The sequence below is a fragment of the Hippocampus bargibanti genome, linkage group LG08 (assembly GCF_051943395.1).
Source record: "Hippocampus bargibanti isolate YZ-2025 linkage group LG08, ASM5194339v1, whole genome shotgun sequence".
Classification (NCBI taxonomy): domain Eukaryota; kingdom Metazoa; phylum Chordata; class Actinopteri; order Syngnathiformes; family Syngnathidae; genus Hippocampus; species Hippocampus bargibanti.
The window spans coordinates 25,184,502-25,209,396 of record NC_142741.1 but is presented as its reverse complement, the minus strand read 5'-3'; the positions used below and the strand labels follow the sequence as shown (position 1 = coordinate 25,209,396).

At 38.3% G+C, this 24,895-nt stretch overlaps 2 protein-coding genes across 9 annotated transcripts in view; both read right to left on the bottom strand.

The window, feature by feature from the left end:
- Positions 1 to 6,490, bottom strand: part of map2 (microtubule-associated protein 2) — a 50,816-nt gene extending 44,326 nt beyond the window's left edge. For 7 of the 8 annotated variants that reach the window (XM_089003472.1, XM_089003474.1, XM_089003476.1 and 4 more), the window contains exon 1: positions 5,407 to 5,450. The gene's annotated coding sequence lies outside the window, so the exon portion shown is untranslated. Of the gene's footprint in view, positions 1 to 5,406; positions 5,451 to 6,233 lie in introns of those variants that run through there. The other variant, XM_089003473.1, reaches the window with a different exon arrangement.
- Positions 6,491 to 7,835: 1,345 nt separating this feature from the next.
- heg1 (heart development protein with EGF-like domains 1) lies at positions 7,836 to 24,528 on the bottom strand. Its single transcript, XM_089002869.1, has 14 exons — positions 24,063 to 24,528; positions 20,952 to 21,921; positions 19,412 to 19,878; positions 17,431 to 17,544; positions 17,214 to 17,336; positions 17,022 to 17,125; positions 15,890 to 15,945; positions 14,418 to 14,578; positions 13,074 to 13,208; positions 12,720 to 12,762; positions 11,691 to 11,728; positions 11,502 to 11,589; positions 10,673 to 10,850; positions 7,836 to 9,583 (listed from the first exon to the last, which is right to left on the bottom strand). Exons 1-14 carry the CDS (start codon positions 24,292 to 24,294, stop codon positions 9,440 to 9,442), a joined length of 2,853 nt encoding a protein of 950 aa, XP_088858995.1. The 5' UTR covers positions 24,295 to 24,528; the 3' UTR covers positions 7,836 to 9,439.
- Positions 24,529 to 24,895: the final 367 nt, after the last annotated feature.

Here is a 24,895-nt window from a genome sequence, read left to right as displayed (position 1 = left end):
CTTGGCATTCAATATGCCTTTAAAATTGCCGTTATGAGATCAATCAAATGGCTGTCGGCCAAGGTAGAGAGCTTTGATGCTAGTAGATGCTAGCAATAATGAACTTAGAGCCAAAAGTCACGTCAGCTGTTTCAACAAAGCTGTGTGTGACCTCATGGAACCTTTTGGATTAAAATAAGAGGGTCAACTGAGGTTTATGTTTTTAGCGTTAGGCTAGCTAAGACACATTAGCTACACCTGATACGTCTTTGGTTTTAAATCCTGCATACATTCCAAAAATAAGCACGGGAAGTTGATTAAAATGTCCATAAGAGTGTCTATGCTATTGGCTGACAACCAGGTCAGGGTGTACCCCGCTTAGTGCCTGAAGACATCTGGGATAAACTTAAATCTTCATTAATTTAATGTTTGTAAACCGCTATCACTGCATTACCATTAAAAAAAAAATGTCCTTTGTGTCTTGACAGTTTTTGCGTTCACTCTCTTCTCTTTTTCTGCACGCGTCTAGGTGTCCTCATCGATGACATAAGAAAAAAAGGGACACCTCACATCTTAAGATGCTCAAAGACTTGAAAACAATGCGTGAATAATTCATCTTCCGTCTCGCTGAAGAAAGATAAATATTGTGAATCCGCGCAGATCATCAACAGGTTTCGGAGCAGCGTAGCCTCGTACGATCTATAAAAGCGTCTCCGTTTGACAGAGTCAGCAAGCTGCAAAATGGGATCTGTGACTTTAATTTTTGGACTAATCGATCATCCATTTCACACGACGATTCGTTATGTGGAAAAAGTGACGTTTCAGCAGAGCTCTGGTGCGATTTTACCTCGACTTGAATATTTTGCCTGCTTTCTTGTTGAGCGAGGCATTTTTTATTTGTGGCAAATATTTGGACAATGATAAGAGTTGGCGTGATCAACTAACACACTATTTGGAATACGGTGATACCTCAGTTTACGAACCCCTTGGCTTAAGAACTTTTCAGTTTACGAATGATAAATTTATGAAAATTTTACCTTGGCATACAAACTATTTTTCGGGAGACACACAATGAGTGATGTGACGTTGGCGAACGAGCCCGTTCTCCTAACAAGAAAAAAATGGCAGGCGGCTTGTTTTGGTCCTCTATTCTCCGCCTCCAGTCATCGGTTAAAGCCACGTGATTGGTCAAGAACGCAGCAGTGAAAAGGGGGTGGGGGGTTACAGACAGAGAGAGAGTGAAACCATTCTCCAAAAAAGAAAATGGCTCCCAACATTTTTGTCCTCTATTCCCCGCCACCAATCGTTGGTTAAAGCCACGTGATTGGTCAAGAACGCAGCAGTGAGGGGAGGTGGTTTAAACATTAAAGAGACAGGCAGACGACAGTGAGAGAGTTTCAACTTTGAACAGTGAAATTTGGACTCGGTTGAACTTTGATAGTTCGAAAGCAGAGTGTAGACTGCAAGGTCAAAAATTCCCATCAATTAGGCTCCACAAATAACCTGCACAAGCCATCTGTACACTTGCTGCAAAAAGCTATCAACCCAGCTAAACAGAACACAATTGATGAGGAACTAGGTAAAATTAAAGCAGAGAAACAAGGGATCATTCCTCAAGATGGTGAAAGAAGAAGAAGAAGAAGGAAACATTTCTCATCAAGTGTTTAATGCTGATGAAAGCGGCCACTCCATTCCATCAAGCCATCAACGACCATCACAAAGGTCAATAAAACGACTTTATTATCCAGTACACTTTATTTCTTTAATCATAATACCCTAGCACATTTATTAGAGATAAAATAAGGTATATTTTGCGTAGTTTTAAGGCTTAGAAAATTCGAAAGTAGAAAATTATGTTTTATCGGGACCTGGGAACGGATTATTCTCATTTAAATGTTTTCCTACGGGGAATTAATTTTTGGGACACACACTTTTCGCCTTACACACTGTCTGGGAACCAATTAAGTTTGTAAAAAAACGCTCTGAAGGACCGGATTTCGGTTCCACAATATAATTATATCACAAGCCACTATGTGATTGACACCCTCAAAAGACAGCGGGTTGGTTTTCCCATGAATAATAGAATTATCGTCTCCATCACTAATCTCCTTCCAATCACAGCAATATAGTCACACGTGTAACAAAGTCAATTAGGATGGTCAACGGGTTATCCTATTAGAGGGCTAGGATTCTTCCCCTCCCCCCCCTCTTTTTTTATCTCCACCAAACTATCACACCTGAGTATCCTCTGCTGCTTTCTTTGCATGAAGTCTGTTTGACTGATGGAGAATAAGAAGTGATCATATTTCGAAGTTTCATGCTGTTATATGCTTAGTCAACATGTGTGACTCGAATACACAATTGAAGCACAGACAACCTAGGGGTCAATCTGAGGTCAACAGACACAGCCTCTTAAACTGTCATCTTCATCTCGGAGTTCTGGCCTTGGACAGAATTTAGGACTTGGAAAACTCCTTTATCACAGAAGTAATTTACGACTTGAAAGTCCTTCCCAGGAAGAGCTCATTAGCCAGGTTACAAATTGATCAGTTCATGGAAAATACAATGTTTTATTGCTTACAGCTGTTCGCGCTTAGAACGCCCAGGGACGTTGTATTCTAATCAAGAAAACTATGTTTTACTAATGTATCACTTAACCAACACCATTTTTTTGAATTTTGTTTAGTCAAATGCAAAACACCAATAAAAATGACTTAAAGTGTCCCAAAACTGTCACAAAATGAGCTCGAAAACTGGGCAGATTCAGAAAGTCCCGCCTCCTTGTTCGTGACGTCACTCTTGTTCACACACTGACTTGCTCCAGAATCAAAACAATGGCTTCAGAGAGTTCAGATTGGGAGAAGATGCTTTCTTGTTACTCATCCAGTTATGAATATGATTCAAGTAGTTCTGAAAACATATCAATCCGAGCCGTCTGGACTCCAATGTAGCGTCCCAGAAAATGCACAAGATGGCGCCCAAGCTCCGTTGGAAATGGGCTGATTTGTCTGCTGGGAATTTGTGTCAACTAGTATCAAATAGTAGTCTTGGTGCAACACACAACGATTCACCATGGCGTTATTTATGTTTTCCTTCTAATTTCGCCATCAACACGAAGTTTTCAGATCAAACACAGTACCCAAAACGCATCGTGTGTCGCTTTCTGGGTCAGGGGCGTTCCTTCAGTGACGTAACGTGAGGACTCGTCACCAACTCAAAAACAAGACTTCCGGAATATTCAGTGCGAGTCTTAAAAGGTAAAATATAGCTGTATGCGGTGGAATCTTTGTCAAATACGCTCAGTAGAAGTCATTTGAAGTGATTTTACAAATTATGGACGCAACTTAGGTGTCGGTTGTCCTTTAAGTAATCCGCCTTGCTAGGTACACAGTGAGATGGATGAAGCCAACACTGCTGCATTATTACAAAACTGCACTTGTGCTTTACTTGTGCTGACTGACAGTCCACCTCCTACAACATTGAGCGCCCACGACACAAGCGGTGATTCATCAGCACAGGGGATTCATAGGCACTGTTTTTTTTTGCCATTCAAGCATTACCTTGACATTTATGCTTTCAACACGTGTTTAGAGTGGGTTAGGGGCGGGGCATACATATTTTAGGGAAATTATCTTGAGTAAAAAGATGGTGATAACACAAAAGTCACAATAGGAAACAGACCTCACCCACTTTTTATGTAATCCTGTGCGTCACATGCTAACACTCAAGGTCTCCGCTACACCCAGACGCACCATCAAGGACAAGCGACGTCTCCGGACAAGTTGTGTCCATAATTTGTAAAATGGCTTCCAATGACTTCCACTGAGCGTATTTGACAAAGATTCCACCGCATATAGCTATATTTTACGTTTTGAGACGCGCGCTGAATATTCAGGAAGTCTTGTTTTTGAGTTGGTGACGAGTCCGTACGTGACGTCACTGAAGGAACGCCCCTGACCGAAAATAGGACGCATTGTAGCAGTCCTTCCATCATGTCAATGCATTTGGCTGTACTTGTTTGGTCTGAAAACTTTGTGTTGCACCATAAAGAGGCAGAAGAGGGCGACAAAGCTCCTTGTAAGGAATTAATCAGCCTGTGGAAACAGGCTGATTAATTCCTTACACGGAGCTTTGTCGCTATTTTCTGCCTCTTTTTGGTGCTACATTTACCGCCACCAGATACTACAAAATGGCACGGAATAAATTCTTTAAACATGTATGCTTTCCTCTTCAGAACTATATGAATCATATTCATAACTGGATGAGTAACAAGAAAGTATCTTCTCCCAATCTGAAGCCATTGTTTTGATTCTCCAGCAAGGCAAGACGTCTTGGGGTGACATCACGAACAAGGGGGCAGGACCTTCTGAAACGGACCACTTCCGGTTTCAAATTGAAGTAGTTTTTAGACATTTTAAGTCATTTTTCTTGGTGTTTTGCATTTGACTAAAAATATCAGCCTGCGTGTTTTGGGTATTTTAGATGCTATCAAACGTTTTTCTGATGTCAGTTAGGAAACAAAAAAGTGATGTCGGTTGTCCTTTAATGGTCATTCATCATGATGTGCTTTACATTTTATCCTGCAGAGACGGAAAAAAACGGACGTGAATGGCGATGGTCAGTCTTATTCGGTCCTAAACAGTAAGGCGGAACCCGGCCACCCGCCTACCAAGAACTCAATCCATTTGCAACATCATTGTGAAGACATTAACTATGTCTCCATTGACTGCAGCCCGCTGGACACAAACAGAGAAATCAATCATCAGTTCCTTTATGCAAATGAGATGGGAATAAAGGCGGCATCAATTGGACGAGAACTCTTTGCGACGTCTTCTTATCCTGCCAGAGCCATTTACAGGAATCGCTACAATTTACATTTAGTACCTTGTTCACGACAGATAGAGGTAGCATTTTTTTTCTTTCTTGGTGTGGCTATGCAACCACAAAATGACTCAGCACATGTTACATATCAGATTTACTGGTTACTGCACCGTTTTATGCACGAATTATTTTTTTAATAGATAAATTGATTAATCGGCATGATACAAGTTCCCGCAGTACGTGTCTGTTGTCCAGGTCCAATGCAGAGATATTCTCTCTCAAAAATAAAACAAATAAAACACACACACATTACGTATCAGCACGTGTGATGCAAACCAATATTCGCTTTCAAGTCACACAATCCAGATTAGCTTTCTGTGATACGGTTTAACTCAATTCGGATTAAAATCAGGAATAATGAAGAAAAAGAGGACAGCAGACGGTATCAACTAGCCAGAATCAATAACTGCGCTCCGATGGACGAACAAGCCCGTTTAATCTCCTCAACTGTCATTGACAGCAATTTATTTTGCTTTGTTTTCGTTAAACTGTAGATGTTGGTTTAAACTGTGAGTTAAAATAAGACGTAATTTTTTTTTTTTTTACCTGTTCGGCGCAGCGTCCCCAATGCAACACCGGCTTGGTCAGAAAACACAGTCACTGCAGGCTGAATGTACCGTAATGAATATATGAGAGACGCCGATTGTTTTTTTTCATCCCTTTTGAGGTTTATTACGGTATTAGGTAATGTTCCATAGAAAAAAGCATACATGATTTGGTTGGGAGACTCCCGATTTTGACCACAATACTTACAATGCTCACGTTATAAAAATAAAGCAACCATTTACACAATGCAGATAAAAGAAAAGATAAAAAATACATTTTATAATCATTGAATAATAATGTGTTTTACTTACTTCTTATTTCCACTCTTGTAACGCTCACATTATTTAAATACGAACCACAGAGTGGCGATACAAAAATCTCCAGATTTATGACTTCTGAAACTTAAAATGTATGATGAAGTAATTAAACTTGTTTGTGTATGCGATATCGTTACGTTTTGACACATTGATAACGAAGACATTTTTCTTGTCAAAAAAAGCACAAAACAGGGGTAGAAATTGTGTGTCTTCCACTGTGTTCGTGTCACTTTTCTATTTTCAGGTGCAATTGTAGCTCTTAAAATAATAGTTGAACAATCTAAATCGTCCTTAGGTTTGATTGTGAGCGTAAATTGAAAAAGTGGTTGAGATCATGGATGGTTGAATCAAATCGGTTTAAAATCAAACGATTCACTTGACTTCCCTTGTTACTTCATAACATTGAAAAATCAGATACACAAATGTTTTTTTCGCTTTCAAGGTAAAACGAAAACTACCCAAATAAATAATCAATCAAGTATGGAAATCGGAAAATGAACGGTTACTTACCTCATTAATTAAAGCGCACATATCCACATAAATGACACCATCGTGTTGCTTTTTCCACGTTGCTGAACTTTACCAAACAAACATTTCATCTGTGATGTATGTCATGCATATTAGCATATTTGACAATAAAGCTGATTTTGACTTTGATTGTTGATATTTGGATCGACACCGGACCAGGTGGGACGCCGACTTCCGACATGATGCCTTCGCGTCCTCTTCCGGCGCACCGAGACGAGTGAATGGTACCTTCATGAAAACTCAGAAATTTGACAACCATTGTAAAATAAACGTCAAAATGCACTCTCACTAAATGCCTGGTGTAAATTGATTTTAGAGTAGATTATTTCCAGATACTGTATTATCATTTTTATTATTCATCAATTCAATTGAATCGGTTCCGGGGAAATATACTGTATATCAATTTTTAATGAATGATAAAATTATTTAAACATAGTTTGCTCAATGTGATCATTTGTTTCGATGCCGATTTCAAGCACGAGATTAGCGTGGTGCCTTCACAAAAGCTCAGAGATTTTACTACTATGGTAAAAAAGTCAAAATATTATATTTCGTCGCACTGTCACGAAATGCCAGTTTAGTGTAAATTGGTTTAATAAAATCTGAACCACTTGAAGTAGCTCCTTTCCAAATCATGTATTATGTTTCTCATTATTCATCAACTCAAATGAACCGGTTCGGGGAAATATATATCCATTTTTAATGAATGCTAAAATTGTGTAGTTTGCCCATTTATCAACACTTGTGTCTGATAATAGTAGTCCGTAAAAAGTATAAAGCACAAAGAGGTTAAACGGAAGGGTTTCATACATATAACATAAATATCAAATCCTATCAGTGATAATATCAGAGCCAATATCGTTTTATTATGTATTATTGGAACCCACAATGTTATTTGTTTCAATGTCGACTTCCATTGCAACATGTGTGGTGCCTTCAAAAAACTCGGATATTTTACCACCATTGTAAAAATACAAATAAAACACGTAAAACGTTCCACTTGTCACACGAAATGCCAGTTTAGTGTAAAGTAAATTGTTTTTATAAATCCTATCAGTGATAATATCAGAGCCAGTATCGTTTTATTATGTATTATTGGAGCACACGATGTGATCATTTATTTGTATCAATGCCGATTTCCATCACAATGAGATTAGTGTGGTGCCTTCACTAAAACCCGGAGATTTTACAACCATTGTAAAAAAAAAAAAAAAGCTAAAAATGTTATACGTACTTTATCGCACTGTCACGAAATGCCAGTTTAGTGTAAAGTAAATTGGTTTTACAAAATCTGCCCCATGAGAGGAAACCAAAACCTCAATGTGGGCGGCGGCAAAAAAAAAAATGACTTTGACACCCTGGGTCTAAGGTTTCTTACGCTACTTTGAATATTGATGTAGTCCTAAAACTCAAAATTCTGTGGTTCCTGGAATTCGAGTAACAATGACAAAAACCCTGGCACTGGATCGAACATATTTTTGCACATGTCTGGAAGTGAATGAGTTAATACGGTAGCCAATCAGTTTTGTGATGTTTTTTTTTTTGTTTTGTTTTGTCACAGTTAATCCATTACAACACAAGACATCCGGTGCAATATGTCTTTAATTCATTAAATAAACACATCCGACTAAAACGCCAGAATGGAAAGTGATATAAAGTACGTTGCATAATAATCTTCCAAAAAAATTATAATACATCGTTACAATCCAAACACACTTACGTGGCACGTTAGAATATTTCTAGTATACAAATACTAACACGGTCACACACACACACAAAAAAAAAACAGGCAACGCATACACACGTTAATGCCACACGTTTTGCCTTTCAGTGTATTTGATTGAAACGTTCAACAATGCCACATGTCCTGCACTTGAACAATATGAATAAATAAAAACTAGTATCGGATCACAAAGTCAGTACAGTGATACCTCGGTTTACGAACCCCTTGGCTTACGAACTTTTCGGTTTACGAACGTTACATTTACGAACATTTTACCTTTGCATACGAACTATTTTTCGGGATACACACGGAGCTGCCTCAATGAGTGATGTGTTCAAAGGCAGAGTGTCGACTGCAAGGTTAAAATTCCCATCAATCAGGCTCCACAAATAACCCGCGCTAGCATTGTTTGTTTATGTTTTATTTATCTATTTATTCATATTTATTTATTCATCATTTGTTAATTGACCAGTTATTTATTTGTTTATTTATTTATGGTTTATTTATTTTTCTTTCTTTCTTTCTGTGAAATTTGTACTCGTTTCAACATTGATAGTTCAAAGGCAGAGTGTAGACTGCAAGGTTAAAATATCCAATCAATCAGGATGCACAAATAACCCGTACAAGCCGTCCGTACGTACACTTGATGCAAAAAGCTCTCAACCCAGCGAAACAGAACACAATTGATGAGGAACAAGGTAAAATTATCGCACAGAAAGCACCTAAAAGGGATTATTCCTCAAGATGGTGAAAGAAGAAGACTACGTGTAGACTGCAAGGTTAAAATTCCCATCAATCAGGCTCCCCAATGATGTTTCTAGTGTGTCTGCTTGCATCTGTTGCTGTTGCCATATCACAACTTCCAAGATGTGCAACCCAGAACTCCTTGAGACATTTTATGCAAAAAGCTATCCATTCCATCAAGCCATCAACGACCATCATAAAGGTAAATAAAATGACTTTATTATACAGTACAGTTTATTTCTTTGATTATAATACCATAGCACATTTATTATACAAAAATTATGTATATTGTGTGTAGTTTTAAGGCTTATTTAGTTAAAAATATGTTTTATGGGGACCTGAGAACGGATTATTCTCATTTTAATGGTTTCCTATGGGAAATTATTTTTTGGGATACACACTTTTCATCTTACACACTATCTGGGAATTAATTAAGTTCGTAAGCCAAGGTATCACTGTAATTAGTTTCTTGTAATAGATTTTTTCCTTTTTTTTTTAAACCGCCAATCAGCGACATCTACGGCAGCTTTATTAGCCGACTCAAACAAAATGGCGTGCAGCTCTTCAGGACCAAAAACATGTTCACAAAAACATTTTCTGGTCTCATGAAGGAAATGAGCTTGACGGTCCGAGAAGATTTTTTTTTTTTTTTTTATCAGGGCGAATATAACTTGCAAAATGGCGTCATTTGAGTCTTGTCAGTCTGCTGGCGAATCAAATTTTAGAAGTAGTCTCTGCGGCGCGAGTCGTCGCTTATGAAGGACGGGTTCCATTGCGATGGGTAAATACAAGAGTGACGAGATCCCGGAAGACCGCTGAATGGGTACAAACCATTTCTCTCCAAGTCAGAGTTCCGCAACGCGGGCTGCAAGGAAGGACAAAAACTGTTTTTTTTTTGTTTTGTCTATCACACAGAGGTGTCAAAGTCATTTGACACGGTGGACCACGTATGGATCATTAAAATGATACCATACATGCTATAAATAACCAAATATCATTCCTTCAATACCAAAACTTGTTGAAAACTGTTAGGTTAGAATATTACAATATAATGTTACTGTTAACAGTGAAATGTAATCGTTTAACAATTTTCAGAGACAGTGTGCTAGCTCTGGCCAGTATGCTCTTGTCACGAACGCCTATGATTGGCTAGTTACTAGCCATTATCATCATAATTTGCGAAAACCGACGTCGCCAGCACCTTCCAGCAGGCCTTGAGTTGCCAACTCGAACTCTGATTGGTTAAAGCAACAGTTTCATTGACACATTTGATGCTACAGGGCCTTCACAACGGATTGTGAAGGCGTTAAGGTCGATTTCTGCGCTTGTACCTGAACCTGGAAGTAACTCAAATAGATAGAAAGCTAGCTCACTAGCTAATAGATAATAGCGTAATAGATACAACAAAGAGCGTGCAGGAAGTGCTTAAGATTGGATGACTGTGTCTTTGTAATAATAATAATAATAATAATAATAATAATAATAATAATACATTTCATTTACAAGCGCCTTTCAAAGGTACTTCAGGTCACTTTACAGTCACAGGATAAGTCTTGCAGTGGGTGAGCAGCGGCAACCACACACGGCAAAATTCACTCAACCCGGAAGTAACTCAAATAGATAGAAAATAAGCTAGCTAGATAATAGATAGCCAATAGATAGCTAGCCAGCCCACTTGAAAGATATACAGCTAGCCAGCTACATACCTAGCTCGCTACCCTGCTAGCTAGATGTAATAATAAATAATAATAATAATAATAATACATTTCATTTCTAAGCGCCTTTCAAGACTCTCAATGACACTTTGCAGTCATAGAATCAGTTTTTCTGTGGGTGAGCAGCGGCAGCCACACGCGGCAGAAATCACTCAACCCAGAAGTAACTCAAATAGATAGAAAGCTAGCTTGCTTCTGTATAATCTGTGTGTGTGTAGGGGTGCAGGGGGTGTTCTTACAGAATAGTAAATATCCGTCATTTGCAGCAGGTTCTTGGTGCTGCCATTCTCTTGCATCTCGATGGTCTCTCTGCCCCATTCCATGGAAATGCGGTTACTTTTGGGGAAATCAGAGTAGGGAGACATCTGGAGGTCGCCGCTCTTGAAGATAATCTTGTTGAGGTCATTTTTGTCTTTCCTGATATAATAGTAAAAATAGTCATAACAAAATTGTCATGATTTTTTTGGGGGCGGGCGAACTATCAAAACGTCATTATTTTCCCCAAATTCAACAGTTTATTTTCTTAAAGGTAAAATAGTCTCTTTCCAAAAAAATCTGAATTAATTTAAGCATAAAAAATATTATTTTAATCATAAGTAATTGTTATTAGTATAAATAATAAATAGTAATAACTTTTCATTATTTTTTTGAAAATGTCCTTATTTTCCCCAATTTAATAGATTAGATAAATTAGATAAAAGTAAAATTGTCTTTTTAATATAAATATCTGAAAACATTTCATTCAAAAAAATATTATTATTTTAATTATAAGTACTTAATGTAAAAATCTGAATAAATTTCATTCTAAAAAATAATATTCTTTTAATTATAAGTACTTGTGATTAGTGGTATAAATAATAAATAGTAGTAACTAATTGTTCATGATTATTCTTATTATTATTATTCATAATTTTCCCCAATTTAAGGATTTCTTACTAAAGAGTAAAATTATCTTTAAAATATGTGAATAAATTGAATTAAAAAAGTATTATTCCTGATGGTTTAAAAGTCCAATTTACAAGTTTTCCTTCTCATTCAAACTTTGAATGAAGATCAAGAAAATCTTACTTGCAGCAAGTGACGATAAGAGCGATGATGAGGATAAGAAGCAAGGCGCCCCCCGCAGGCGATACGACAACCGCAATCAGCTTGTAAACTGCAAGGTTAAAAAAAAAAAAGCACTTGAAACATCCATGCATCCATTGCTCCATGCAGTTCAATGACAACAGTCGTCAAATTAATTTTAATGACGCTTACAGTTGCCGCAGTTGAATCCTCCAAATCCAAACATGCACCTGGAACATGACAAAAGATGAGGGTGTGAGATAAAAGCCGAAATCAAGAGGACAGTATACACTGATACCTTGGCTTACGAACTTAATTGGTTACCAGACAGTGTGTAAGGCGAAAAGTGTGTATCCCAAAAATTAATTTCCCATAGGAAACCATTAAATTGAGAATAATCCGTTACCAGGTCCCCATAAAACATCATTTTCTACTTTTCTAAGCCTTAAAACTACACAAAATATATCTTATTTTATGTATAATGAATGTGCTATGTTATTATAATGAAAGAAATAAACTGTACTGGATAATAATGTGGTTTTATTTACCTTTGTGATGGTCGTTGACGGCTTGATGGAATGGAGTGGCCGCTTTCATCAGCATTAAACACTTGATGAGGAACGTAACCTTCTTCTTTCACCATCTTGAGGAATGATCCCTTGTAGGTGATTTCTCTGCGATAATTTTACCTTGTTCCTCATCAATTGCGTTCTGTTTAGCTGGGTTGATAGCTTTTTGCATCAAGTGTACAGATGGCTTGTGCGGGTTGTTTGTGAAGCCTGATAGATGGGATATTTTAACCTTGCAATCTACACTCTGCCCTTGAACTATCAAAGTTAAAACGAGTCGAAATTTCACTGTTTTCTATCCATTTTGTCACTCTCTCTGTCATCTGCCTGTCTCTTTCATGTTTAAACCACCTCCCCTCACTGCTGCGTTCTTGATCAATCACGTGGATTTAACCCAAGACTGGGTACGGGGAATAAGATGACAAAAAAAAAAACGTTGGCAGCCATTTTCTTTTTCGGAGAACGGGCTCGTTCGCGAACGACACATCACTCATTGTGGCAGCTCCGTGTGTATCCCGAAAAAAAGTTTGTATGCCAAGGTAAAATGTTCATAAATTTAACGTTGGTAAAGCGAAAATTTCGTAAGCCAAGGGGTTCGTAAACCGAGGTATCACTGTACAAGCAGAGCAACAAACAACTAATGTGAACTTACGGGACACAGGTGCCATTTTCTAGCTTGTAGCCATCTCCACATTCTGCAACACAGATGGCACTGAATAAGATTTTGTTTTTTTTTACACTGACTATATATATACAGTAAAGTCTCGTTATATCGATATCGGATATATCGATAGTCCCGGTTATATCGATACTATTTCTATGCACACACGGAGAAAATTACATGCAAACAGGGTCGGATATATCGATAGTCCCGGTTATATCAATATTTTTTCGGACTCCCTTGAATATCGATATAACGAGACTTTACTATATATATATATATATATACATACATTTTTTTTTGTCACATATTACAAACCGAATAAAAAATACACATAGGGCTTACCTAAACAGGACAGGTCATCAAGGTTGTGTTTGTAATAACCCGGTAGACATTGGCATTGAGCCGTGCCGCTGACATCAGTGCAGGCGGAACGTTCAGGGTTGCACTGAATCCGCTGGGCCACACAAAGCTTCTCCACTAAGAAAAAAGAAAATGGAGGACAAAGAAACAAAAATGTCATGAAAAACAAAATGTGTTTCTTTCAATTCATTCTTAAGGTCTTCAAAGGCGTTCAACTCAAAGTCGCCGGGGTTAGATTTTGAACTGTGTGTCATTTACATGGCCAACAAAAACTTGCCACAAATTAATTCCATTTACAAGTATGTAATGTCGAATGGATGTAAAAATGCAGCTTGAGGGCGAAACAAAAATAAATGAATACTTTTTTTTCACTGGTATGGTACAAACCTCCGCAAGAGGATTAGGGCCATTGAAGAAAGAAAAAACATGGTTGACAAGATTGTCACATTATTCTCAGAAATCTGACTTTAAAGTCAGAATTCTGATTTTAAAGATAACATTCTCACTTTATAGTCAGAATTCTGAGAACAAATTCTGAGTTAGTTTTTTTCCCTCTTTAATGTAAGATAGATATATAAAAATGAGTGGCTGCCTTTGCGACAGCTCCCATATTATGCTTTTCTACTTCTTTCTTTCCTTTCATAACTTTGCTTCTGTGAAATGTCAATTTCTCCACTGTGAGACGAATAAAGGTACATCCAATCCAATCCAAAAATGTGTGGGGGAGCTGGACCAAGTAAGAAGGAAAAAAAAGTATCACTTTCAGGACTTTTTTTTTCACAATGACATTTTCAAAGTGCGCTTGTTTCGGCTAGCTGTAGCAGTTATCAGAGTGAACTCATCTAATGGTAAAAAATGCACATACAGTAAAGTCTCGTTATATCGATATCGGATATATCGATAGTCCCGGTTATATCGATACTATTTCTATGCACGCACGGAGAAAATTACATGCAAACAGGGTCGGATATATCGATAGTCCCGGTTATATCGATATTTTTTCGGACTCCCTTGAATATCAATATAACGAGACTTTACTGTAATTATGTTGTGTTGTGCAACATATGCGGTTATACATCAATAGATGTTGCAAGAATCCTCACTGTATTTCTCAATAAATATAATGAGTCGATCATTTTGACTTGGTCATTTCAAAATTAGCTCCCATGCTCAAAAAAGTATGAGCACCCCTGCAGTCGATGGTTGAAGAGACTCATTTGTAGCACAACTCCACCCTCTAGTGGTCGTATACAACATTACATTCTCTTGCTTATCATTTTGGCACTAGGTTGGAAAGAGCGATTATTATTTTTTTCTTTTCCCTACCGTGATAAGTGAGTCTATGTTGCAGCACCACAAGGCAGTGAGACTGCGATGCGTTGCAGTTTTTCAGGGACGCCTGGATACTGTTGCGGACCACCGCACTGGTCACGTCGGAGGACATGGAGAACATGTTGACAGCCGATAGGTGAACGTCGCCATCTTCTCTAGGAGGAGGAGAACTTTACATGAGTCCGCATACTGAATCTGTCGGATTATTTTGTCAAAAAAAAAAGAACTCTCTTAATGTAAATTGTTAATGTATCCATTGCGAGATTAATAGTCGCTCCCCTACTTACGAACAAGATACATTCGGAATGGTCGTTCGTAAGGTGAATTTGTTCGTAAGTTGCCTCGGTTGCTATATTTCTATGGAATGTATGTTTGATGCTTATATAAGTATGTTTAAGGTGTATATAACAATGTTGAAGGCTTGTATAAGTAACCCGTAATGGTTTGTACTGAAAAATAAACATTTAATAAAAGAATAATAATACATTTAATTTCTAAGCGCCTTTCAAAACTCTCAACGACACTTTATAGTCACTGGATTTTTGTTGTGCGGGTGAGCAGCGGCAGCCATTCGCGCCAGCGTTCAGTCGACCCGGAAATAACACAGCGGCAAAGTTATGAAAGGATGTGGCTGCCATTTTGAACTGGCTGGTCTCCATGGTAAATGGAAACAGTACTGCAACATTGCAAGGACGTTTTTGAGTCAACAAAAGTTGAATACGTTGATGTTTTACAGTGTATTTCTGCATTAGAGTATTCATTATTTAACCACTAATTGACAAAAACAAAGGAACAATATATAATTTTCCGACGCAGACTAATTGCATTTACATTCATTTCAACGGAAAACACGATTTAAATGAATTAAGCAAGGTTCCACTATATAATAATAATAATATATTTAATTTCCAATCACCTTTCAGAACACCCAAGGACACTTTACAATTGAAAGAACAATACACAGAACAATAAAACCATAAATAAATGATAAATAATAAAATATATGTTAGATATGTACAACTGGAGAGAATACTACATATGTTACTACAAAAATGTTCGTATATATTGTTGTTCGTAACTCGAATGTTTGTAAATAGGGGAGCGTTTGTAAAGGCTAATCCAATTCAATGCAGTCATTTCGGAATTATAATGGACGCCCCCTAGTGGTGGGAGGCCTAATCAGGGCCGCTATATGAACTGCATTGTTGACAAAGGAATGATCATATTTGTGTGACAATAGTAATATAATCATATACAACTAAAAGAAAAACTAGATTTATTGTCATCAACAGCCTCAACAAACTGTTTTGCTGATGATGATATGATGCTATTCCTGTAGCGGTGTGGCCAATGCATCACTTTTTCCTCTCACGTAATACTCGCTAAAAGTCAGACAATAATAAGGCGAAGCGATGCACCGTTGGGAGGAAATGTGTCTTGAAAATGAACTCGTGGAAGGAACTCACTTCTTACTGAGCGTGGAACGGCGGTAACCTCCGAGGTGGGACAAGGAGGCGTTTAGCTGAGATGGAGAGAGGAGATCAGTGAGAGAAGTAATAATAATAATCATACATTTCATTTAGAAGTGCCTTTTAAAACTCTCAAGGTCACTTTACAGTCACAGGATAAGTTTTTCAGTGGGTGATATATATATAGAAATAGATAGAAAGCTAGCTAGCTAATAGCTAGCTAATCAATAGCTGGCTAGGTAGCTAATAGCTAGCTAGATAGATAGCTACCTAGCCAGCGAAAGAGCGAATAGATATCAAATAGATCGCAAATAGTAGCCACGTGATTGGTGAAGAACGCAGCAGTGAAGGGGGTGGGGTTTACAGATAGAGAGTGAAGCCGTTCTCCAAAAAGGAAATGGCTGCCGACTTTTTTTGTCCTCTATTCCCCGCCCCCAGTCTTCGGTTAAAGCCACGTGATTGGTCAAGAACGCAGCAGTGACGGGAGGTGGTTTAAACATTAAAGAGACAGCCATACGACAGTGAGAGAGTTTCAACTTTGATAGTTCAAAGGCAGAGTGTAGACTGCAAGGTTAAAATAAACAGAACACAATTGATGAGGAACTAGATAAAATTATCACAGAGAAAGCACCGACAAGGGATCATTCCTCAAGATGGTGAGAGAAGAAGGCTACGTTCCTCATCAAGTGTTTAATGCTGATGAAACCGGCCACTCCATTCCATTAAGCCATCCACGACCATCACAAAGGACAATAAGACGACTTATATCTTTAATTATAATACCATAGTACATTTATTATACATAAAATAATGTATATTTTGTGTAGTTTTATCCTCATAATCCTCATAATTTTCTACTTTCTAATTAGAAAGTAGAAAATTATGTTTTGTGGGGACCTGTGAACGGATTATTCTCATTTGAATGGTTTCCAATGGGAAATTAATTTTTGGGATACACACTTTTCGCCTTACACACTCTGTCTGGGAACCAATTAAGTTTGTAAGCCAAGGTATCACTGTAAAAGGATCAGTGCATCCTTAAAGTGTCCCTGAGAGTTTTGAAAGGCGCTTAGAACTGAAATGTTATTATTATTATTATTATTATTATTAAAGTGAATGGTTTTCTCACCAACTGCATAATCTCCCGCTGGAACTCACGCACGGTGGCGCTGTTGAAGACAATAGGGTCATGTGACAACCTGTTCACACTGAACGTTCCCAAAAAGGTTTTTGCTGTGAAGGGAGAACATGTAATAACATTATTAACATTATTTTTTGCATTTTAACAGTTTTCGTGCCTTTTTTCTACCAAAAATGTTACCTTTGGTGCAGCTACGTCCATCCTCCAAGTCGAAACCCAGCGGGCACTGACAATCAAAGGAGCCACTGGTGTTGACACATGTGGAGCCGATAGGGCAGGGGTCCTTCTCGCATTCATTCGCATCTGTACACGCAATCAACTGATGCTGAACCCCCCAAATCTTTACTTTTAACCTTACGCCTCAGATCATGTGGTTCCGATTGTGATGGAAACTCACCTTGGGTGCACGAGCGGCCCGTCCACGCTTGGTGACACGTGCAAGTGAAATGACGCCGTTGGTAACTCGTGCACGTGCCTCCGTTCATACACGGGTTGGGGGCGCAAGGGTCTCCTGTTGTATGTGGAGATAGTTTTTCTTTGGTTAAAAAAAAGAGATCTGTCTTGGGAAATTAGTGTTTGTATCTGCACCACTGATCAATTAATGAATCAATACACAAATAAATAATAATATAAATAATACACAAATAAATAATAATGACATAAATAAATAAACTAACGCATGCATAAATAGACAAATAAATAAATAGAAAAATAAAAACAACTATTAAACAAATATAAATAGATTCATAAATAAATAAATGAACTGACACAAATAAATAAACTGACACATGCATAAGTAGACTAGGAAATAAATAAATACACAAATAAATACATAAAAAACACTCATAAATAAATAAATGAACTGACACTTGCACAAATAGACTAATAAATAAATACACAATTAAATAAATAAATAAAAACACTCATCAATAGATACATGAACTGACACATAAATAAATGAACTGATACATGCATAAATAGACTAAATAAATAAATAGATAAATAAAAAATAATTAAACAAATACATAGACTCATACATAAATACATAAATAAATAAATACATGAACCGACACAAATAAATAAACTGACACATGCATAAGTAGACTAGGAAATAAATAAATACACAAATAAATACATAAAAAACACCCATAAATAAATAAATGAACTGACACAAATAAATAAACTGACACATGCACAAATAGACTAATAAATAAATACACAATTAAATAAATAAATAAAAACACTCATAAATAAATAGATACATAAACTGACAAATAAATAAATAAACTGACACATGCATAAATATACTAATAAATAAATACACTATTTAATAAATAAATAAACAATAAATAGATACGTGAACTGACACATAAATAAATAAACTGATACATGCATAAATACACTAAATGAATAAATAGATAAATAAAAAATAATTAAACAAATACATAGACTCATAAATACATAAATAAATAAATACATGAACCGACACAAATAAATGAACTGCCACATGCATAAATAGACTAATAAATAAATAAAGAAATAAATACACTTATAAATAAATAGATACACAAACTGACACACAAATAAATAAACTGACACATGCACAAATAGACTAATAAATAAATAAATACACAATTTAATAAATAAATAAAAACAATCATAAATAAATAGATACATAAACTGACAAATAAATAAATAAACTGACACACGCATAGACTAATAAATAAATAAACTCATAAATAAATAAACTGACACATGCATAAATATACTAATGAATGAATAAACACACTATTTAATAAATAAATAAAAACAATCATAAATAGATACATAAACTGACATATAAATAAATAAACTGCCACATGCATAAATAGACTAATAAATAAATAAATACACTCATAAATAAATAAACTGACACATGCATAAATAGACTAATAAATAAATAAAATAGATAAATAAAAAAATAATTAAACAAATACATAGACTCATAAGTAAATAAAATAAATAAACTGACACCTCATTAGCCAGGTTACAAATCTATCAGTTCATGGCAAAAACAACCAATTAAAAATATCGATGTTTTATTGCTTACAGCTGTTGGTGCTTAGAACGTCCAGGGACGTGGTATTGTAACCAAGAAAACTATGTTTTACTAATGTATCACTTACATTTGCATATACTCTCAGTAAATAGCTTGGCAGAGGGCTGCAGAATTTGGACGTCTGTCATGAATGACTACGTCCCCTGCCAGCAGTAAAAGACAATCTTCCTGTGTTCAAGCCTTTGTCCACAGTGTCCGACCGAACATCTCTGACAGTATATCTTCGGGTTAATAATAACATTGAGTTTGTTTCAAAATGATAAACTTGGTTCTTACGCACTTGTTGGCGCTGCCTTGGTCGGTAGGACGTGAGTGGTTGTTGTAGCCGTCGCCATCTCCGTGGTCACCCGTTTTTTTGGTTGTAGAGTGCTGGTCAGAACTTTGGTAACCCTTGTTGGACTGCTGAGGGCGTGCGGAACAGTGGTTGGTTGACTTTGGGTCGAAGTGGCGACGCCAAACGTGGTCGCACTCGTTTCTTGCTTCGAGGTGGTGACGACGGTGGACTCGGTGATCACGACTGGCGATGAGGGGGCTTGGCTAGTGTAGGAAAGGGGAGCTGCGGAGCTCTGCCGAGCCAAGGTGGGGTGAATGGTTCCGGGAGTCGTGGGTGGGACGGTCCCACGGGATGGAGACTCGGTATTAGAGATCACGGGTGTGCTACGGAGAAGCATGAAAGGTGACGTGGTTGCCAGCAGAGGGATGTTGGTGGACACAGTTGATGTAGGTGTATCGTCTGTTATTTTAAATCTGTCGGGAACAATGATGTCAATGCGTTAACATTTGATTGGATTAAAAGAAAAAAAGAAAAAAGAAAAGAATTGTGGCAGCACACCAACGATGCGAAGAACATGAATGCATGAAAATGACACAATTTGTGGGGGGGTGCTCACTAGTGATAGGAAAACGAAGCTTCATGAAGCACTTTCTTTTTTGGGGGGACTCTCCCGATGGTGCTTTAAATATGAAGGTTGGTGCAAAGGAAATGTCTTCAAAATCCACTGCATCTTTAAACCAAGAGTGACATCTAGAGGGATAAAAAAAAATCTTCAGGCGTACATTTATTTTGTTTTTAGCTTTTGTAAAATGTCCTTGAGTATGATGAAAAGCGCTTTCAAATAAAATGTATTATTAATAGCAGTAGTATGATTATTATTAGTATTAGTACTAGTATTAGCTAGCTAGCTGTTAGCTAGGTATTAGCCAATAGCTGGCTAGCTTTCTGACTATCTGGCGAGCTTTCTGATTATCTGGCTAGCTATCTAGCTGGCTATCTATTAGTTGGCTATTAGCTAGCTAGCTTTCTGACTCTCTGGCTAGCTATCTAGTTGGATATCAAGCTAGCTATCTATTAGCTAGCTAGCTTTCTATCTATTTATTCCGGGTTGAGTGAATGCTGCCGCGGGTGGCTGCCGCTGCTCACCCTCAGAAAAACTGATCCTGTGACTGTAAAGTGACCTTGAGAGTTTTGAAAGGTGCTTAGAAATGAAATGGATTATTATTATTATTATTATTATTATTATTATTATTATTATTATTATTAGTAGTAGTAGTAGTAGTAGTAGTAGTAGTGTGCTTCATGAAGTAGTAGTGCTTCATGAAGCTTCATTTTCCTATCCCTAGTGATCCCAAAATAATTTGGTAGAGCACTGTGGCAACAAAATGAAGATTAAAGTAATGGAATTGGAAATGTTTCTGGAAGTCAACCGCATATATTACAGATAGCATGACTCCTTCTTGTGACTATCGCCGAGGTTGATATGCTAGCATCGGGAAAAGAAGGCACATTCATTTATTCGTGGTGTAAAATCACTTTAAATGACCTCTCAGTGACTGTGGGTGCCGAGGTGGTGATGAAGACCTCGGTGGTGGTTTCCTGGCGGGACTCCTGCTGATTGGTCGTACGACTGATCGGTGGAGGAGCCGTGGTGGAAATAAAATCCACAATTTCCCCTTGGCTCTTGGAGGAACTTCCCTCTGTGCTCCGGCTGAGGGTCTGAGTGCTAAAGCTGTCGGTCCCGGTAGAAGATTCAGCAGTGGTTTCCACCGTGGGTTCCTGGTAGGACGTCACAGTGGGGCTCCTTACAGACGGGACCACCGGAGGTGTGAAGGAGAAGGATGTTTCCACTTGGTCAGTCCTGGATATGGTTGGTGTCGAGTCTGAGGTCCCCTCTGATGTTAGGTTGCGTTGATGCTCGGTGGCGTTTGTGGAGCCAATGAAAATTTGGGTTCCCGTGGACGTCTCTGGCAAGGATGACTGAGTGAGTGAGCTGGTGTCTTCGTTCCTGGTGGACGAGGCACTTTGAGTGTAGTCCTCGGTCTCTGCTCCACTTGTTGATGGAATACTCCAAGTCGAAAGGGGTTGATGGGAGCTGGATCGCTCCGTAAAGGCTGAGGAGGAGGACGAGCTTTTGTTGGAGAAAGACGAGGTGACGGACAATAAAGCCCGTTCTCCAGCTCGGCTAATGGTGGTCGAGGTGAAGATGCTGTCAGTGAGGACTTGCGCTTGCGACGGGGAGGACACGGCGTCTCCAAGACGAAAATGGGAAAACGGGCTGTCTCGCCGCACCGTGGAGTCCTCTGTGGACATGGAGGACATTGACGCTTTGCTGGACACCCCGGTGGAGACATCAGGCAGGTTTTGGGTTCGTGAAGCAACACTCCAGTCTCGACTGCTACTACTGGATTCAGAGGAGGTGGCAACCGCGGAGGAGGTGGACGACTCGGTGAAGGCACCGGTAGTCTCCAGTGACCTTGTGCTTGTTTCGCTCATAGTGTGGGTTTGCTCGACGTCTGAGGAATACAAAAGTGCATCGCTATTTAGAGATTAGATTAAGATTTTTTTTTTGTACAGTGATACCTTGGTTAACGAAACCTTTTCATCGATGTACCCCAAAAATTAATTTCCCATAGGAAACCATTAAAATGAGAATAATCCATCTTGAGGAATAATCCCTTATAGGTGCTTTCTCTGCGATAATTTTACCTAGTTCCTCATCAATTGTGTTATGTTTGTTTAGCTGGGTTGATAGCTTTTTGCATCAGGTGTACAGATGGCTTGTGCTGGTTATTTGTGCAGCCTGATTGATGGGATATTTTAACCTTGCAGTCTACACTCTGCCTTTGAACTATCAAAGTTGAAACGAGTCCAAATCTCTCTTCGTTCACTTCAGAGATCTGGCGCTAAGAACTGGCTCGTTTGCTAACGACACATCACTACTACACATCTGATGTTGTTCACAGTGGTCCTCAGTGTGCTTAGGGAGCTTGTGTGTCTGCTCAGACACATGAAAAATTAGAGGGAAAACTGGTAAAAAAAGAGCACCTGCTCTTCTACCAATAATCACTAGGGGGCGATGTGGGAATCTGCATCCATCCACAGGGATGATGCTATGAAGAGACTCGCTGCTAGCTGCAGAGCAGTGGCCAAATATTTTGGGCGGAGGACGATTGGAAGCAGGGCTTATCAACTCTAAACAAAGACCTTGAAGGCCTAAATATGGCGGTGAACGTCCCTGCTGGGGAATCAGCCACTTCCTTCCTAAAGCTGAGTGAGCACAAGGTAGAAGAGGGTCACTCGTGGATCTGAGTTTCGCAGTTCAAAAAGTTGTTTTTAAGACCACACAGCACTTGAATTTGTGAGATAAAAAAAAACTCATGTAAAAAATAAGTTATGGTAAGTATAAAAATGTTGTTTACGTGCGTTGTTTTTGCAAGAATAACAGGGAGGAGCACGGCAAGTGACTGCAGCCTTTGTTGGAAAATGACCATATTTACCAATTAATATATGAATAAATTAATAAATAGATGCCTAAATAAATCAATACCTAAACGAATAAATAGAAAATAAGTACAAAAATAAATACATACATACAGTGATACCTTGGCTTACGAACTTAATTGGTTCCCAGACAGAGTGTGTAAGGCAAAAAGTGTGTATCCCAAAATTTAATTTCCCATAGGAAACCATTAAAATAAGAATAATCCGTTCCCAGGTCCCAATAAAACATAATTTTCGAAGCCTTAAAACTACACAAAATATACATTATTTTATGTATAATAAATGTGCTATGGTATTATAATGAAAGAAATAAACTGTACTATATAATAAAGTCATTTTATTTACCTTTGTGATGGTCATTGATGTCGTTGATAGTATTTTAGATGCTATAAAACGTTTTTTCTAATGTCAGTTAGGAAACAACAAAATGGTGTCGGTTGTCCTTTAAGACAATAAATCCACTTAGTTTTCAATTCGAGCCATCATGACAGCAATGTAGCACCCAGAAAATGCACAAGATGGCGCCCAAGCTCTGTTGGAAATGGGCTGATTTGTCTGCTGGGAATTTGTGTCAGCAAATATCAAATAGTTGTCTTGGTGCAACACACAACGATTCACCATCGCGTCATTTATGTGTTTTCTTTCTAATTTCGCCATCAACACGAAGTTTTCAGACCAAACAAAGTACCCAAAATGCATTGTGTGACGCTTTCTCGGTTAGGGGCGTTCCTGTCGTGACGTCACGTCAGGAATAGTCCTCAACGAAAACAAGACTTCCAGAATAATCAGCGCGAGTCTTAAAACGTAAAATATAGCTATACGCGGTGGAATCTTTGTAAAATACATTCAGTAGAAGTCATTTGAAGTGATTTTACAAATTATGGACACAACTCGGTTGTCCTTTAAGACAATGAATTCACTTTGTTTTCCTTTTTTTTATATAAACACTTATGCTCACTATGTTACTGTATTTATAGTAGAACTTGACAAAAAAAATTAAGAACCACTGAAGAAGATACACTGTGGTTTAAGAACTAATTATGAAGTGCAAATATGAAAAGTACTTTTTATGTTTTCAAATTTCCGTTCTAAGACAATCTGACGCTTACGGCGCAGCACTTGTCACGTAGGCCGCAAGAGACGCTCTACTTACCGGCAAAGCGCGTGAGTAGCAGGTCCTCGGGTGATGGAGCTGATGAACTTTCAATGGAGGGCAAAGTGGAAGACGTCAACATGTCTTCGGTGCCGCTCGCGGAGTAACCGACCGTCGTCCCCGCATCCGGACTGCTGTTCCCGGGGGTCTGAGCCCCGAATGGCCGCGGTAGCGCGAACGCCACCCCCCACAGGAACAAACCGAGGACGTGTTCCCGAGACCACGTTTTCATAATTTCAAAGAAGCCAGCGCGGTGGTGGCTGAAGTCGAGGAAAGACAAAGCGGAGGGTCTCCCGGGGACAACATGAAGCGGGAGAAGGAGCCTCGCCTTTTAGGGAGCTTCCATAACCCCCGCGTGAGAGGATCGGTTTTATGCCCGGCCGCTCGTATCGCTTTGGGGAAAAGAAGATGACCGAGTCGAGTCGAGGCGGCCAACAGGCAGCCTGTTATCACTGAGCGGGATGGCGGCTCCTCCCCCTTCATTCGGCGAATGCTTTTCAAAAAAACTCTACCATCAAACTTGGAAAAAGCAGAATTAAATAAAATGGCGGGTTTTTTTCTTGGATTCAAATCGCTTTTAGTGGACTCCGTGAGACATTTGCAATTGCATTTCAGCCAAATCTGAGCTGGAAATACAGTGATACCTTGGTTTACGAACTTAATTGGTTCCCAGATAGAGTGTGTAAGGCGAAAAGTGTGTACCCCAAACATTAATTTCCCATAGTAAAGCATTAAAATGAAAAGAATCCGTTCCCAGGTCCCCATACATGGGATTTTTATTTTACTATGCTTAGAATATCTTTTTTTCTATCCTTTCACCCCCCCCCCCCTCC